The following is a 16852-nucleotide window of genomic DNA, read 5'->3' on the forward strand; positions in this document are numbered from 1 at the left end:
TCACCCATACTTCTGGTGTTTTTGTGGTCATTTATGAATGCATTCCAAGTGGAAATTCAAACCCTGTCAATGCACATGTTCCTAGCTAAGGTCTCAGCCTATAAACAAATGTTCTTTTCATGGTTTATTCAGAGTCACATTTTTCACATTTTTCGTGCTTTTTGTTAGTGATTTCATTGTTAAAATGGCCTCAAGTATAATGCTGAAATGCTGTCTAGTGTTTCAAAGAAAGAATGCTGTGATGTGCCTTACAGGAAACATTCATGTGTATTAGATAAACTTCATTCAGGTATGAGTTATGCTGCTGTCGGCCTCAAGTTCAGTGTTAATAAATCAACCAGATGTATTAAATAAGGTATCTTTAAACAAAAAAAAAAAAAACACATAGAACAAGGTTTCAATTGATTGGTTGATGAAAATGTTGAGACCGGAAGTTCAGAGGAACCTAAACCTATACCTCCCTTGGGGCAATAATTCAGTACTACACTAATTAAGTGTTTGCAGTGGCCTTATAGAACATAACTGCGAATGAGAACTGATTATATTTGTTTACCTTCTTTCTTTTTGGTAATGGGGATTGAACCTAAGGGTGCTTTACCATTGAGCCCCATCCCCAGTCCTTTTATTTTATTTTTTTTATTTTGAGACAGGGTCTCACTAAGTTGCTGAAATTCTTGCTAAGATGTGAGAGTGGTCTTGAAACTTAGAATCCTCCCACTGCAGCCTCCTGAATTGCTGTGGCTATAGGCATGCTTTACCACATCTGATATATTACTTGTCTGTCCTACTAGTCTAGGAACTTGCTAGGGTCTTCCCTGTCCACTGCCATATCCCCATCGTGTGGCACATTACAGCTCAACAAACACTATGGAAAGAATGCAGTGGTGCAGGAACTTTGAAGGGGAGGGTGTGACCACACACCTTCTCTGAGGTCTTCTCACAGTGACTCAGACCGAATTCCTTCTTTGAATACAAGGAGTCTGAGAAGAGGATGGGGGTCTAGCCAGATTGCATCAGGGAAGCCACTGAACTCCTACTCCTACTGCCCAGGTATGGAGAATGTCATCAGCCACTGACTATCCATTGTTCGTGACTGGTAAGTACAACTCTTTTTAGGATCCTAGAGGTGCCTTTTCTTTTTCTTGTTTTCCTTTACTGCCCTTTCTTATATTTTATTTATCTTATTTTTTGATGCTGGGGATTGAACCCAGGGCTTTGAAACCTTCCTTACTTTTCTGTGAGATTTTCTTCTCAAAATTCCTCTCTCCTAAAGAGATAGGAGAGAGATTCTATTTGATCCTTGCTTCAGCTGGAGAACAAAACAGAGGCCCAAAACTCACAAAGAGTTCCAGAGAGCACTAGGTATAGCTGGCATTTTTTGCCTAGAAAATCTTTCACCCAGAATAATTCTGCTGAGACCTTCAGGGATTTTGCTGCCTGCACAGCTTGGCGCAGCCTCATGGCTGCCCCTCTCTGTTCCCCATGGCTCTACATTCTCAGTCCCACTTCCAGGGCTGCTCTTACCCCCCTGCCCACGCCCCACCTCGGAACACTTACTACCTGCCAGGCCCTGCACTCCATGCTTGATGTGCATCATCCCACTGTCATACTATCCTGGAAAAGCAGGGCTGCTACTTCCATCTTACAAATGAGGGAACTAAGACTCAGAAAAGCAAAGCAGCCAGCCAAGAGTCATGCGGCCCATTGGTGCCAGGTTGCAATATTTGGAGGCAAAGCTCTTTCAGGTGATCCCCAACTCTGTGGCTGTTCTCTGCCTACCGCTGCCCCCTCCCCGCCCCCCCCCCCCGCCGCCCACTGGCTCAGGTTCAACCAGTGCCCACTTACCATGCTGGGTGACAAAACTGATGCAGGCATCCACAATGATGGGAATGTCACCCCGGCTCATCTGCTGCTCCTGCAGCCCTGTGCCACCCCCACCAGCAGCGCCCCCAATGGCTGCATTCCATGCTGAGAAGTCCAGCCGGCCTTCCCCCTGCAGATAGAGGGTCCTGAGACCCAAGAAGTCTGAGTTAGAGCCAGCTCTAGAGTCCTCTGACTGAGAGGCTCAGAAGCACAGGGACCTGACTTCCCAGATACCAGCAGAGGGCAGCAACACTCAACCTAGATGGTCTCTGAACTGGGGAGGCAACTTTGAAGAAGCTGGCAGAGGTCCAGTAGGATATGGTGGATTCAGTGGGCTGGGCTCCAGAGAATCAAGCAGGGGACACAATCAAAAGCGGGAGGAACATTTACCTTCCTGTCTCCACCAGGACCAAATGCTCCTTTTTGTCTGGGGTATCCGCTGCAGAGACCACACCTATAAGGAGAATCATTATCATCATAGTTTTCAGCATAGTGATAATTATTAAGTACTTCAGATATATAGGCATCAGGCTAGGAACCTTACAGACTATACTCCACTAAATCCTATGAGTTACATACTATATTGTCATGCTACAGGTATTATATTACAGCTCAGAGCAGTTAAGCAATTTGCCTCAAATTACTTGCTATAAAATGGTAAAGCTGAGCTCAAACCCAGGTCTCTTATCTCCAAAGCCTAAAATATTGTCCTACTCTGTTCCTACTTTAGAAGGAAGGACAGCAGTGAAGGTACTCAGTTCCCTCTCCCAGTTCCCAACCAGCAAGTGATTCCAAATAATAACAACAACAACAACAACAACAACAACACTTCTTGAGTACTTGTAAGTTGCCTCCAATCAGACTCTGTGATAAGTGCTTACATGCATTGCCTCATTGGAACCCTCTGAGGAAGGCCTTATTATTGTGCCCATTTTAAAGATGAGGAAATAAAATCATGGAGAAGTTAAGTAACTTGTCCACTGGTACATAGTGGTAAGGTAGGGTCTAGATCTGGGCAGTTTCACTTCAGAGTTTATGCCTAAAGTTATGACATTCTACTGTTTCTCATAGGATCCCAAAATTAAAAATGTCCACTCCCACCTACCTCCAAAGCCACCCTTCAGCCCTGTTCCCATCCCTGCTCACTGATCTCCTGCAGCCGCCGTAAATGCACCATGTCCTCAGGGGCTGGGGGACCAGGGCCCGGTGCTGGACACAGGAAGAGGTGGTCACCACGAAGGAGGCCGAACCCTGACAGCCAGAGGCCAGAAGCCAGGGCTGTATGGGAGGGGGACCGCAGCCACAGGCGGCCCAGCCGCAGCAATCCTGGGCCCAGCAGCTGGTGACAGCTCAGCGGGGAGAACCACTGCAGAGGCAGGAAGACAGGAGAGAAGAGGGTGGGGGAGAGAAACAGAGTGAGCAGGTGAGAAAAGCAGAGAAAGAATGAAGAGAAAGCAGAAGGAAACATGGTGGGAGAGAGTACAGGAGAGAGCCAAAGAGGAGACAAGAGATAGATAGGAAAGAAATTCAGCTTAATTTGCTGCAGCCTACAGAGAGAAGATGCCTATGTGGCAGCCTTATGGCCTTAACTAGGATGTGGGGGTAAGAACGAATAGGTGGCCAAAATATTCCAAGTGAAGGATCGTGATACCCTGGGAAATCCCACCACCTTAGGGTGCTAGGGAGAGACTTCATGGAGGAAGTTTGAGGTCTACCTCAAAGCAATGCTTCTCATACTACCTTTGGTAAAGGATCCTTTCTTTATAGTTCCAATTCATCACTATCCAATACCTTTGTTAAAAACAACAAAAATGAATTGCTAAAAAAGCTGAAATTTGGGCTGGGGGTGTAGCTCAGTGGTAGAGTGCTCACCTGGCATGTGGGAGGCACTGGGTTCGATCCTCAGCACCACATAAAAATAAAATAAAGGCATTGTGTCGATCTACAACTGAAAAAAAATGTTTTTTAAAAAAGATGAAATTTTAAAAAAATACAAGGACATACAAGCCCTTTAAACTTAAAACTTGTATAATAAGATTCAACACACAAAATTACTCTGCCAAACTGCTATAAGAGATTTGAAATGCTTCTTTTCAAGTTCTGTGCATATCCTGTCATGAACTGAAACAAACAGGGACTTGCATGTGACACAGTCCTCACACCACTGCCTTAAAGGATGAGCTTGGGCTAGAACATGGGTCCGTGGTAAAGCACTTGTCTAGTACTGGGTTCCATCCCCAACCACAAAAAAAAAAAAAAAAAAAAAAGATAGACTTGGTAAATACAGGTGATATAAGAGGTGACCAACCTGGCTAGGAGGGTCATGGCAGAGTCCTGAAAGGCTGTGGAGACAGTTTGTTAGTGTGAGTTAAAGAACAGGAAGAGCAGGGATCAGAAGCTAAGGTGAGAATTTCCTACTGAGAAGTGTCAACCACTGCAGAGGTGACCTAAGAAGGTCAGAAGGCGGCCCCTGGACTCCGGACATGAGGGGTGACCTTCAGGGTAGCAGTTGGGAGAGTCTTCGGGGAGGAACACAGCGGTGAGAGATTAAGGAGGAATTGCAGGCTGCATACAACTTTCTGAGAAGTTGTCAAGAAGGGAAGGAGGGCGCCGGGGTGAAAAGTTGAAGGTGGGGCAGAGCTTAAGGAAAAGCTGTTTTAGGACGGGAGAGATTGTCGTCATCATCATCATCATCACCACCACCATTATTATTTCAACACCCACATATGGAGAGCTTGCTATGTGTGGGCCTCACATGTCACTTAATCCTCATCCCCAGGGGGTAAGTCTTTTACACCCACTCCGCAGACTGAGGAAAAGCTCCCAAGGCTGAGAGTTGTAGAACTTCAATCCCAGGATGTCTGACTCTGACTCTAGGGCCTGAATTTTTAATTCCAGGAACAGGGTCTGGGATGGAGATACTGCCTTGTCTAGAAATGGAGACCCTGAGCCTGGCAGTAGCACATACCTGTAATCCCAGCAGCTGGGGAGGCTGAGGCTGGAGGATCATGAGTTCAAAGCCAGCCTCATCAACTTAGTGAGGCCCTAAGCAACTTAGTGAGACACTGTCTCTAAATAAAACATAAAAAGGGCTGGGATGTAGCTTAGTGGTTAAGCGCCCCTGGGTTCAATTCCCGCAGAGAAGCTGAAAGTAGCTTTGCCACTGAGATCCTGGAGACCCGGGAGAAGGGGAACAAAGGGTGGGCATCAGGAGTCCAGTGACAGCTTTGCTGTGAGCAGAGGATATGGCATAGTGAAGTCTGGGGCATGAACTCTGGAGACAGAGTCTTGAAGTTTTTTCCTGTGCTCAGCTGCTTCTGTAATTTTGACCAAGTGACTTCATAACCTCTAAGATGTAGTTTCTTTATGTGTAAAATATTAATAGTGCTTACCTCTGAGGGCTGCTGTGGATATTAAATGAGATATCAAATGGACAGGGTTTAACACAGGGCCTGGCACAGTGTAAGTGCTCAGTCAACTTCAGCTGTTTATTAGTGGAAGTGGTTAGAGTGGCTATAGGAATACAAGCGGACAGGATGGGGGAAGGGCAGGGATGAGGGAATGATGAGTGTGGGAGGGGTCTCCGTTACCTCACCTTGCCCACTGCACTGGTCCAGGCCTCCAGACTGTCAGCTCCATCTGTACCAAAATGCTGGATCCTCCCGCCCGTGAGGATGAGCTCAAAGGAAAAGGGAAACCTGCAGAGATGATGAGGTCAGAGTGGAGAATAGGGGCCAAGGAATGGCTATCAGGCTGGAGACTGGGAAGAGCACAGGAAGCTATTACCTCTCAAGGTCACCGGGGTCAGTAGGTGGGGGATTAATACCCAGGCATATAACATCCTGGGGTTGGATGAGGCTGAGGGGTTCAGGACTGCTTTCAGATGCAAACATTTCCAAAGCTGCTCCCAGCACACACCACAGGCGAGAAGGAGCTAAGTAGGAGAGAAATGGTCAAGGGGACAGCAGACCTCTGCCCCCACTGTCAATAGTTTCCATTTACCAGATATTTATACTCTGCCAAGGCTTCTGCCTATGTATGATCCTTCACAATAATCCTATAAGGTATTTCATTCAGTCCTGTTTGCAGATGGGGAAACTAAGGTTCAGTTTGAATTGCTTCTCCAAGTCACATAGGTAGGAAGTACCAGGGCTGAGATTTGACCCAGACAGTCAGAACTCAGAACAGAGGCTCTTAACTATTACCCAGAGCTACCACCTGGCATGGGCTGTCTTTCAGCTCCAGCACCCCCAGCCCACTCCACCTCCCCATCCCAGCTCTGTCTTCCCTTTCCTTCTCAGGTACACTCATGCCTATCCCACTTTCTGTGCCTGTCATCTCCCATCCTCATCTCACCATCACGGCCCCTGCGAGAGGGAGGAGGCCCAGGCTTGTTGCTGATGGGGCCACAGTACAGGAAGCTGCTATAGGTGGCAGGCACCACCACCTCATTGTACACACCAGGGCAGGGGTCTGCAAGAAGAAAGGGTGATCAGGTCAGACTAGTGCAATGCAATGGCCTGACCCTCCTTGAGGAAAAGATCCAATGAGGAAAGATCACAAGACCCAACTCCACTGGCAGCATGGCCAAGTGGGGCCAGAGAGGGCTGGATTCTTCACTGCCCAGATTGAAGAAGGTGGCAGAGAGTAAGGAGACAGGGAGGCCTCTAGCCCAATGCCATGTCCACTGCCTCTTCCCATCAGCCAGTCAACCAGGCAGTCAGCTCTGGGTGGGGACCTCAGAGCATGGGCCATTCTGTATCTTGACCCATTTGGCTTGACCAATGGAGATCAGCATCACTAAGCTGACCACTCCTTTAGTGATCACTGTCCCCAGGGAGATGAGACCTGATCTATGGGGTCACTCTGTCAGGAGGGGACTGGCACTAGTACCTGGCACATCCCAACCCACCGGGGAGCCTGACCTCAGGTCTCATCAGATATCTCAAGAGCCCAGGAAACAGGACCTGGAGGGTCTGAGAGGATGGGAAACTGCCATTGTGATTGATTGGATGATGGGGTGATTGGGGTCTCCTGAAGAACCACATCACAGGTTGGGGCTGAGAATTCCTAGGGAGAGAAAAAGGAGGTACTAGGGGTGGGGTGATCACCTGGGGGTAGAAGGCAAGACAAGCCACCATCAAGGGCTGAGGGGGACCAGGGCTCCTCCCCATCAGAGGCCTCAACGCAGAGGAGCTGAGTCATGTTCTTCAGCAGATTGGGTCCTGCTACAGCTGAACACAGTGCCTACAGGACGAAAACACCTCTGTCAGCCCCAAACCCAACCTGAGGGCCCCAGAGACAGTCCTCTGATCACCAAAAACAGCCTCCACCTCCCAAGTCAGAACAGTCCAACTCAGACACTACTTCCTCCGCCTTCCATCATCCCCAAACTGTCCCTCCTACCTGCAGAAGCTGGCTATGGTCTGGATACTGAGGGTGAGGCTTTCGGAACAGACCCAGCCGGTATTTTCGGGAAATGAACTCTCCCCGAGGGCCAGGGGCTGAATCTGGATGCAGCCCCTCACCTGGGGGTAATGTCCCTGCCCAGAAGCGGTTGGCACGATCATTTCCCAGAACAATGAACAACTGTAAGATGACAACAGGCAAAGGCAAGTGACCAGAACTCAAAGAGTTCTCAGATATCCCATGCCTGTCCCCAAACTGGGTCCAAGTGTTTTCTTTTGGATGCTCTCTTTCCATGCCTCCCCACTACTCCCTTCGCAGACCTCACCTGCACAATCTCATTACTCCACACACTTGTGTCCAGCTTCAGGCTCTGTACCTTGGAGATCCCAGACCCCAGGGCCCGGTGCTGGCCTGTTAAGGTGTGGGGGGCATGTGGCTTGGGTATCTGAGTCCAGCCCAGCTCTCCTCCCTCTCCCCATCTGGGCTGGAGGCTGCAGCCCTCACCTGCACACTGCTTGCAGATGACCACCCCCAGGTTGACAGCAGCCCAGTCGGGGCGGGATGCCCTGCAGTCTGCACAATGCCGGTTTGCCCGATTTGACCAGATCTTCTCAGCCACCTCGTAGTCAGACAGGGTCTCGGTTACTGCTTCCTGCAGAGCGGCCGCCCAGCTCTGCCGAGCCCCCCCAGACTCGGCTGTGAAGCTGAGGGGTGGACAGCCAGTCCGTGGGCATGGACCTCCCCCCATGTCCCATCCCATTGGCCATTCCTGTAGGAGCTGCCACAGGCCACATCTGGGCCAGCCCAGACCCTCCTGACGTCTTGATCTTGCCCACTTGACTCCATCAGTACATATCCACTAGTGTCCTATAGAGGCCCCCAGTCCTCTGTACCCTTGTGCCTCCCCATAAAAGTCCCCTAGGCTGCCTCCCACCAGTTCAGGCCCCACCTGAAGCAGCGGTGGGGTGTGAGCAGATCAAAGCTTCGACTCTTGGTTTCCCGGACACTGCATCCTTGTAATTCAATGAAGCAGATCCCAATGCCCAGAGAGAAGGACTGGTAGAGCCAGAGGATGGGCACTGTGAGTGGCCAGACCAAGTCGGGCCAGGCTCCTGAGCACCCATACAGCCCTCTTTACCTGCTCACTCTTGTACAATGCCAGCTCTCCAGGGCTCAAGGCAGCAAACACCTTGGCCTTGTATCCACGAAGCTCTAGCATGCCAGTGCGGAGGGGTCGGGGTGGGTGAGGGGGCCTGGGGTGGCCCAAGAGGCGCTGCTCCTTCAGACAGGATTGCAGTGTGGAGCACCACATGTCCCGCTGAGCTGGTGGGGGAACAGGGAAGCAGAACAATGGGTGTTATGCTCAAATAGCCTCCCGCTTCCCATCCTGGCCCAGCAGACCCTGGCCCTCACCCTCACTCTCTGTGCGGAACACAAACACTCTCTGTCCAGTGATGACCTGGAACTTGTTGTCCTTGCTGCTGCGAGTCATCTCAATGGCAGTCAGAGGGATCACACCCTTGGGAAAAGGGTCCTGGAGAGAAAGCCAATGATTCATGAGGACAGGAACTGAACCATGTATACTGACCCCTAGGCCCAGTGCTGACCACTCAATCCATAAGCAATGATTATAGCTGCTAAGCCGCTACCTTAATGGCTGTCATCAGGCAGATGGTGACCATCTCCCCACAATGAGCTTTCAACCCTGAACCTCTCGGCTCCCTTCTCCCTCTCTTTAGTCTCCTTAATACCACCTCCGGTCCCCCACCTTGTCACTGCCAAAGTACATCAGACTTCTCCCGTTGAACTGCACAAAGCGTCTCTGGAAGACATAGTTTCTAAGAAAAGAATGAGAGGCCAAGATCAGTGAGTGTTTGGGGATACATGGGGTGGGGGATCACAGAGTTTGGCAGCACTTGGGACTTGCTCCCCCCACCTCCCTATTTCCCTTCTCCTCCTTCCCTTCCCAGCAGCCCCACCCCTGAGGCGAGAGCTTGTCTAGCCAGCCACTGAGCAGGGGTGTGGGGCGGTCTGAAGTGGAGGAGAAGCTGGCGTAGGGTGAAATGAGGTCATCATTGGTCTCCTCTGTGTCCAGGGTGGGTAGCGAGAGGGCAGAATCCCCAGGTAGCTCAAGGCTGGCATAGCCAGCATCTTCCCGCGCCTCCAGATCCTGTCTGCTGAGCCTTGTGGGGGCCAAAAGAGAGAAGGTCACACGTTAGACTCATGGATACCCTCCTTCTAAGTTCTCCATCCCCACCCATAGCACCTAGTAGAATACCTTGCAGATACTAGATCTATTTTTCAAGAATACCTTGCAGGTACTAGATCTATTTTTCAAACAGGGGATAGGGAAGCTGGGAACCTAAAAAATTAGCATGGAGTTTCTTCCCTAAGCACACTTGGAATTTTTACTAAGAAAATTTTAGTTATTCTCCTCTGCATTAGTATTACTGGCGTGAAAAACTGGGGAAAGACTGATAGATGGCTTCCTACCATGGAGGTCCATAGCTAATGCACATGTCCTATCGGTTCTTTCTTAAAATGTTCCTGACTTTCTCTTCCTAGACAAAAGATCCACCAACTCTCACTGGGGTGATGTAAATTGCCTATTTGGTCACCTGCTTTCATTCTTGCCTTCACCCCCACAATCCATTCTCCTACAGCCACTAGTTCTCATTTAAAAATTATAAATGAGGTCATTTCACTCCCTACATTAAACCCTTCAATAATGACCCATTTGCACTTAGGCTAAACCTAAATTCTTTGCCACAGGCAGCAAGGACTTACACAAGTCTGCTCCCTGACCTCATCTTGTACTGCCCTTGCCCTGGCTTTCTACATTTTCCCCTCTTCAGAGACTTTGCATGTGCTGCTCCCTCTGCCTAGAACACACTTCCTTCCATGTTTCCATGAGCTTCTTTTCTTCATCCTTCAGGTTTTTTTTTTTCACCTCATATACTCAGAAAGGCCTTCCTTAACCACCCAAGAGAAGTCCTCTATTATTCCAGTGGTTCTCAACCTCAATAGCACAAAGTCACTTGGTAATCTTAAAAATATCTGTATGGGCTTGATAACAGACACTTAAATTTGAATCTCTGGAGTGGGTCCCTGGCATTTGCAATTTTAAAAGTTCCCCAGGCTATGAAATACCTAGGGTCAAGAACCACTATCTTGTTTCCTATTCTGAGAAACTGAAGCAATCATATGAGAATCCCTCCAGACTCCCAGTCCACATTTACCCATTGTCATGCATTTATTCCTTTGGTGACTATCACAAGTGCCCCATCTAGAGCCAGACCTTCCTCTGTGCACGTGATCCTATTCCTCCCACTTACACAGACATAGCCCCAGATTCCCTCTCCGCATGGCTTGTTTCTCCTCTACCAGATCATTCTTATTCACTTATACACAACATTCCAGCGTACAAAAAACCCTTTGCCTAACTCCACTTCCACTACTCACAGTTGTTCCAGCTCTCTGCTCTTCTTTGCAGAAAAACTCAACAAGGTTGTCTACACGTTTTTAACTCTTCTGCTTCCATTTTGTCTCTCTCTTTTAAATATTTTTAGTTGAAGATGGATATAATACCTTTATTTTATTTATTTATTTTAGGTGGTGCTGAGGATTGAACCCAGAGCCTCACATGTGCTAGGTAAACACTCTACCACTGAGTTACAACCCCAGCCCATCCTTCCATTCTCTTTTAAACCCACTCTGATCAGGCTTTTCACCTCCACCACTCCAGGACTGCCCTTGAGGAGGTCTGCAATGACCAACACATGGCCAACTCCAGAGGTCAGTCCTCCATAACATCTTAGCAGCAGACCTCTCAGGAGTATATGACACAGTTGGCCTCTCTTCCTCCTCGGGTGCTTTCCTCACTTGGCTCCTATGACACCACATTCTCCTGGTTTTCTTTCTCCTTCGCTAGCCATTTCTTTTCTGTCTGTTTTGCTGATTCCTCTCTCAGACCTCTTTATGTGGTTGCGGGGCACCAGGGCTCTGATCTTGGTCTGCCTCTGTGCATACCCACCCATACACACCCATCCAAATGCTGAGAACTCCCAAATTAAAATCCCCAGCTCACATCTCTCTCCCAACCTCTATATTTGTATACCCAATGATCTATTTGTCATCTCTTCTTTGATGTATAACACACACCTCAAATTTAACATGTCCAAAATGACTCCTGTCTACTCCCCTCCTTCCATCTGCTTTAAGTACATTCTTCCTTGTCTCAGACCATGGAAACTCCGTGAACTTTTATTTGCTCAGAATAATGCTAACCAACAGAATGTGACCTAATATGTAATTTTAAAATTTCTAGTAGCAACATAAAAAAAATTTAAAGAAACAGGTATCGTTTTAGTAGTATATTTTATTTAATCCAATATATCCAAAACATTAACATTTTAGAATGTAATCAAAATAAAAATGACTAAGATCACTTATATCTTTATCTGTTATAGTTATTGTATGTTTCTTTTATTTTCCTTTTTGTTCTGTCTTTGAAATCTGGTGAGTGTTTCATACTTACAATACTTCACAATACTGACAAGCCACATTTCAAATGCTCAGTGATCATATGTGGTTAGTGGTCACCAACAGGACAGCACAGACTCAGACTGAAGCCTTCAAAGTCATTCTTGACTACTATTTCCTTTTCAGAGCCCAAGTAAATTTGACAGTTTGCCCTGAAAATATAGCCACTTCTTATCATCTCTATTACCATCGCTACTCTGAGATCTCTCACCCACCTAACTGCAATAACCCCCTAACTGGTCTCTCTGCTGCTTTTGCCCTCTACATACCATTCCCAACACATCACCCGGAGGGATCCTTTTAAAATTTAAGCCAAAATGCTGAGGGTGTAGCTCAATGGTAGAGTCCTTGCCTAGCATGCTTGAGCACCTGGGTTTGATCCCTAGTGCGGCAAAACAATAAAATAAAATGTAAGTCAGAACCCCTCCAATAGCTTCCCATTTCACTTAGAGTAAAAGTGAAAGTCCCTACAAGGTCCTACCCTGTGGGGCCCCTTTACCTCTCTAACATCTCATCTCACTCTTCCTAGCCTGGCCCATCAGCCCCAGGCATGCTGACAGTCTCACCCAGGCACATGCACTACTTGAATAGTCTATCCTGCTTGGGACACTCTTTCCCCAGAAATATTTTTTTTTTCAGTTTTATGTGGACACAACATCTTTATTTTATTTTTATGTGGTACTGAGGAGCAAACCTAGTGCCTCAAGCATGCTAGGGGAGCACTCTCCCACTGAGCCACAACCCCAGCCCTTCCCCCCTCCCCAAAATCTTTATGGCTAACTCCTCAGCTCCTTCGAGCTTTTGCTCAAATGTCTTCTCCCTGCCACTACCCCAGAACTAGGGATTGAACCAGGAATGTGTTACCACTGAGCTACATCCCCAGCCCCTTTTTATTTTTTATGTTGAGACAGACTTTCACTAAGTTGCCCAGGTAGAACTCAAATTTGTGATCCTCCTGCCTCAGCTTCCAGAGTCACTGTTGTTGAGGCCCAGTTTATGTCTTCTTGACACTCCATTTTTTTTTTTGTACTGGGGATTGAACTTAGAAACACTTTACTCCTGAGACACATCCCCAACCCTTAGCATCTTGCTAAGTTGCTTAGGGTCATGCTAAACTCTTGAGGCTGGCCTCAGACCTTCCATCTTCCTGCCTCAACCTCCTGAATCCCTCCTGGGATTACAGATGTGTGTCACTATATCCACCTTCAATGACCCTTTTTTTTTAGTTGTTGATGAACCATTATTTTTGATTTTTTATTTATATGTAGTACTGAGGATCAAACCCAGTGCCTCACACATGCTAGGCAAGCATTCTGCCACTGAGCCACAACCCCAGCCCCTCCTTCAATGACTTTTAATGAAACACTGAAGTCTCCTCACATTGCTCCTCAGTCCTCTTACCCTGCTCTATTTTTTTTTTCACGGCACTTACACCATTTAATATACTACATAACTTACATTTATTAATTAACTATTTCCAGGACAAGGACAGGGATTTCTGTGTACATTGATCTATCCCAAGTGTCTACATCAAGCATGTAATAATAGTCGTATAACAAACATTTTCTGAATGAAAGAAGAAAAAGTGCTTCTAATTTTTAATGATGTATCTATTTGCCTACTTCTTTTATTTCCTGTTTACCCCATTGATTCATAAGGTCTACTAAGTTCATCCTGTATCTTGACTACCTGCCTGGCACACGGTGGACACTCAATACACATTTGATGAATAAATGGACACATGACCACTGCTAGTTCAACTGCTCCTCAAGCTTCCCCTATCCTCCCACTGTTCTGAGTACTCACCTGTGTTCAGCCCTGTCCTGACAGACACTTCTGCCCTCTCTTCTGTCGGAGGCACCTGGGACCCCCACAGGCTGGACACCATAGTACAGACAACCAGGATCCATAATGTGCACTGATGGGGTGAGGAGAAGGGTAAAGAGAGGGGAGAAGAGATCAGGTGGGAGTATCTGAGGTCCAGAGGGGCACTACCCCTCTCCCCTGAGCCTAGGAAAACCCACCTACCTGTGCCTGTTGTGGGCCTGAGGGCAGGGATGGGGGCAACTGTCTGAGAGCTGTCTGGAGTCCTGAGGAGAAAGGCCTGTTGCTTATCAAGGGACTGAGGAGGAAGGACCATCTTCATGCCCTGCTCCCCTTCTCTCAGCATCGGATTCCTAGGTAGCCAACTCCACTTACATGTCCTGAGCTGTCTGTGCACTGCCTCTTAAATCCAGGCCAAAGTAGATGGCATTGGGCATCATCTCCATGGTATTCAGAGTTGAAGGCTGCTCAGAGGAGCAGGTAGGGAGAGGAGGAGAACTTGGGTTGGACTCTGAGACTTTAGACCTTTCTGGTCCCCAAAAAGGTGGACTCAGCCCAGGTCTCTGGGTGGTAGCAGGGCCACTGAGTCCACTAAACACTGTCCTGGGCTTAGGCACGGGTTTGGGGGGTTGGGTTTGGGGGGCTGGGCTAGAGGATGGCTCCATGATACTATCCAATTTGGGATCCAGAGAGCTCTCTGCAGTGCCCGCCTGCAGTAGGCGCAGGATTCGTTTCCGGTGCCCTGTGGCGCTGATGCCCAACTGCCTCAGCTCCTCGTGGCCCAGGCCTTGGGCTGCACCCGCTGTAGCAAGGCCATGCTGCCGGAACGTGTCTGCATACTGCTCCAGATGCACCGTGGCCAGCCACACAGCGATGTCCAGGTCCTGAGGGGCAGCCATGGGGGCTCAGGCCATTGCTGGGGGGAGGGGGAGGGTGAAGGGAGGGCTCAGGCTGAGATTCCCCCCACCCCTGCCCCAAAGCCTGAGGCCTAGACAGGGGGTACCAGCTTCTAGTCTTCCTCAAAAGAAAAATGCCCAAAGGCCTGCAATCTGGAGGCAGAGCCACGGCAGAACATTAGAGTCCCTCCACATATAGTGGAGGAACGTGAGGTCCAGCAAAGGAAAAGGTCTTGCCCCAGGTTCACAGGAAGCAGTATTAGTGTAGCCCCCTCCCACCCAAGTGCCTGCCCCTGATCCCAGGCCTAGGTCACACCTCTGCCCCTGTTCCTATAGATTCAGCTGAGTAAGCAAGGGAACAAGAGGGGGCAAGGAAATTAGTGTAGCCAGATCTAGCTGTGGAATAATGTGGGGAGAGAAACAAGCTAGGTACAGGGAAGGAGGTGCAGTCCCCACTCCCACTGGTTTCCAGAGCCTGAGGTTCGGGCTGAACATCCTAATCCTGGTGGTTCCCAGTTCCTCCTCCCCTTCCACCTATTGTCTCTTTTCAGACTTCCTTCCTGTCCCTTTAGCCTGGCCGCCTCCACATCCTGACTGCCTTGGTCAGGCTGCCCAGAGGGCCCTAACCAGTCCCAGTGTGTGGGATCCCAGCCTGGGCAGAGGCCACTTAGGGAATAGGGGTGAGTGGAGAAACAGGCTAGAGATGAGAAACCAAAGGCCAGTGGGTAATCCAGGGCCTTCTTCATTCTCCACCCATCCGGGGCATGTTCACATGTGTGTGCGCAGACACCCTGCCTGCAGGAACTCAGCAGTGTGAAATGACCCCCTCCACACCCTTTTCTCCAAGCCTCTTTTTCTGAGCCTGCCTTTCCTCTTCCCATATCACTGGGCTCAGATCTCTAAAGCTCTGTCCCACAATGGCAGCCCAACCCTAACCCTGGTCTATTCCCTGAATCTCTGATTCTGTCTCCCCTAAATTTTACCTTTGTCTTGTCCCTGACCCCAATCACTCGATCTCCACCTCTGCCTCTAAATCTATCTTTGTCCCTCCCCTTGTCCCACTTCTTTTTGCTCTCTGTCATCAAACTTGTCTTTGCCACGGTCTTCAATTCTAACCAGGTCTTATTGCATCTCTGGCCTCTGACCCTGGGTTTCTGTCTCCGCCTTTGCCTGCACAGCTTTCTCCCTGTCCCTCTTCTAATCAGATCCTAACTAGGACTCCCCCTCCATCCCAGCTTCAGTTCTGGCCTCCCTCTGCCTCCCTCCAGTCCGCCGGGCCCTATCTCCAAGCCAGGGCTAGGTTGCTGAACTTCTGGCCCTGAGTCAGGGCCCAGTTTCCCGGTGACTCAAGCCGGGCGAAGGCACGGGTCTGGGAGCCAGGAGGTGCAGGCTGGACAGAGGTGGCGGGGGCGGACCGGGCAGCACCAGGCAGCGCTGGCTACGCCGAGGGAGGGGGCAAGAAGGGAGGGGGCAGAGGCCTAGAAACCAGAGGGAGGGGCAGGTCGTGGCGGGGAAGGGGAGAGGGAGGGGAGAGAAGAGGGGGAGGCCCGCCGGCGCGGAGGGGCCCTGGGAGCCCACGACGGTCCTGGAGGAGGTAATGGGGTGGAGTCTGGGAAGTAGGGGCCCGGGGTCGTGGGGGACCTCACCTCACTGCGCGGCCGCCGTCCGCTCCCCGGTGCCCGCCGCGCTGTCCGAGGCTCCAGGTCCCTCCGCGCCCGCCCCGCCTCCCGCAGCCCTCCCCCGACGGGCCGGCTCCGCCCCGCCCCGCCGGTTCCCTTTGCCGGGCCCCCGCCACTCCTTGTGCAAGCGCGGCCCTTCAGATGGTTTGGGCTCCTTACCCAACCGCCGCAGATATCTCCGGGTCTGACCCGCGCTGCCCTCTCGCAGAACAAGAAAGTGACCAGAACACGGTTGGGGGACCGAGACAACCTTAGGGAGAGGGACCGAGAAAGAAAGAGCGCTGCGGAGGGCGTCTTTGCTTCTTCAGCCCTACCGCAGGGAAGAAGAGGTCTTGCTGCTAGTCTTCGGGGCACCTCTCCCGTACCCACCAGGGTGGCTGGACCCTGGCACCCAATTAAATGGGGACAGAGACTACGTATCCCCAAGTCACGGATAGGCATTAGCCTTCCTCTGGAGCCCAGCGATTTGGCTGGGGCAAACTGGAACGGAGGCCCAGAAGAGGAGTCCAAAGGGCTTCGTTGCCCCCAAGAACCCAGCCTAGAGTTTTTCCTGAAGGATAAGGTTAATCAGGCAGCATCCCCACTTCTAAACCAAAGTTTGGGGTTGCCTTTGAGGGTAAGGCTGGCTTCCTTCAATGG

The 16852-nt window shown here is 49.8% G+C and overlaps 1 protein-coding gene across 5 annotated transcripts in view; it reads right to left on the reverse strand.

Annotated features, from left to right (window-relative positions):
* The window catches only part of Arap3 (ArfGAP with RhoGAP domain, ankyrin repeat and PH domain 3), a 27184-nt gene extending 10911 nt beyond the window's left edge, over positions 1 to 16273 (reverse strand). For 2 of the 5 annotated variants that reach the window (XM_078046710.1, XM_078046703.1), the window contains exons 1-19: positions 16181 to 16273; positions 14014 to 14522; positions 13843 to 13904; positions 13621 to 13732; positions 9252 to 9455; positions 9041 to 9110; positions 8686 to 8806; positions 8411 to 8595; positions 8222 to 8328; positions 7777 to 7976; positions 7598 to 7683; positions 7270 to 7452; positions 6975 to 7110; positions 6220 to 6336; positions 5650 to 5797; positions 5459 to 5561; positions 3010 to 3229; positions 2254 to 2317; positions 1846 to 2009 (exon numbers count right to left, since the gene is read on the reverse strand). In XM_078046710.1, coding sequence (XP_077902836.1) covers positions 1846 to 2009; positions 2254 to 2317; positions 3010 to 3229; positions 5459 to 5561; positions 5650 to 5797; positions 6220 to 6336; positions 6975 to 7110; positions 7270 to 7452; positions 7598 to 7683; positions 7777 to 7976; positions 8222 to 8328; positions 8411 to 8595; positions 8686 to 8806; positions 9041 to 9110; positions 9252 to 9455; positions 13621 to 13732; positions 13843 to 13904; positions 14014 to 14303 — 2572 coding nt within the window. In that variant the 5' untranslated portion in view covers positions 14304 to 14522; positions 16181 to 16273. Of the gene's footprint in view, positions 1 to 1845; positions 2010 to 2253; positions 2318 to 3009; positions 3230 to 5458; positions 5562 to 5649; positions 5798 to 6219; positions 6337 to 6974; positions 7111 to 7269; positions 7453 to 7597; positions 7684 to 7776; positions 7977 to 8221; positions 8329 to 8410; positions 8596 to 8685; positions 8807 to 9040; positions 9111 to 9251; positions 9456 to 13620; positions 13733 to 13842; positions 13905 to 14013; positions 14555 to 16180 lie in introns of all 5 variants that reach the window. The other 3 variants (XM_078046698.1, XM_078046695.1, XM_078046716.1) reach the window with 2 other exon arrangements.
* Positions 16274 to 16852: the final 579 nt, after the last annotated feature.

The sequence above is a fragment of the Ictidomys tridecemlineatus genome, chromosome 1 (genome assembly GCF_052094955.1).
Source record: "Ictidomys tridecemlineatus isolate mIctTri1 chromosome 1, mIctTri1.hap1, whole genome shotgun sequence".
NCBI classification, from domain to species: domain Eukaryota; kingdom Metazoa; phylum Chordata; class Mammalia; order Rodentia; family Sciuridae; genus Ictidomys; species Ictidomys tridecemlineatus.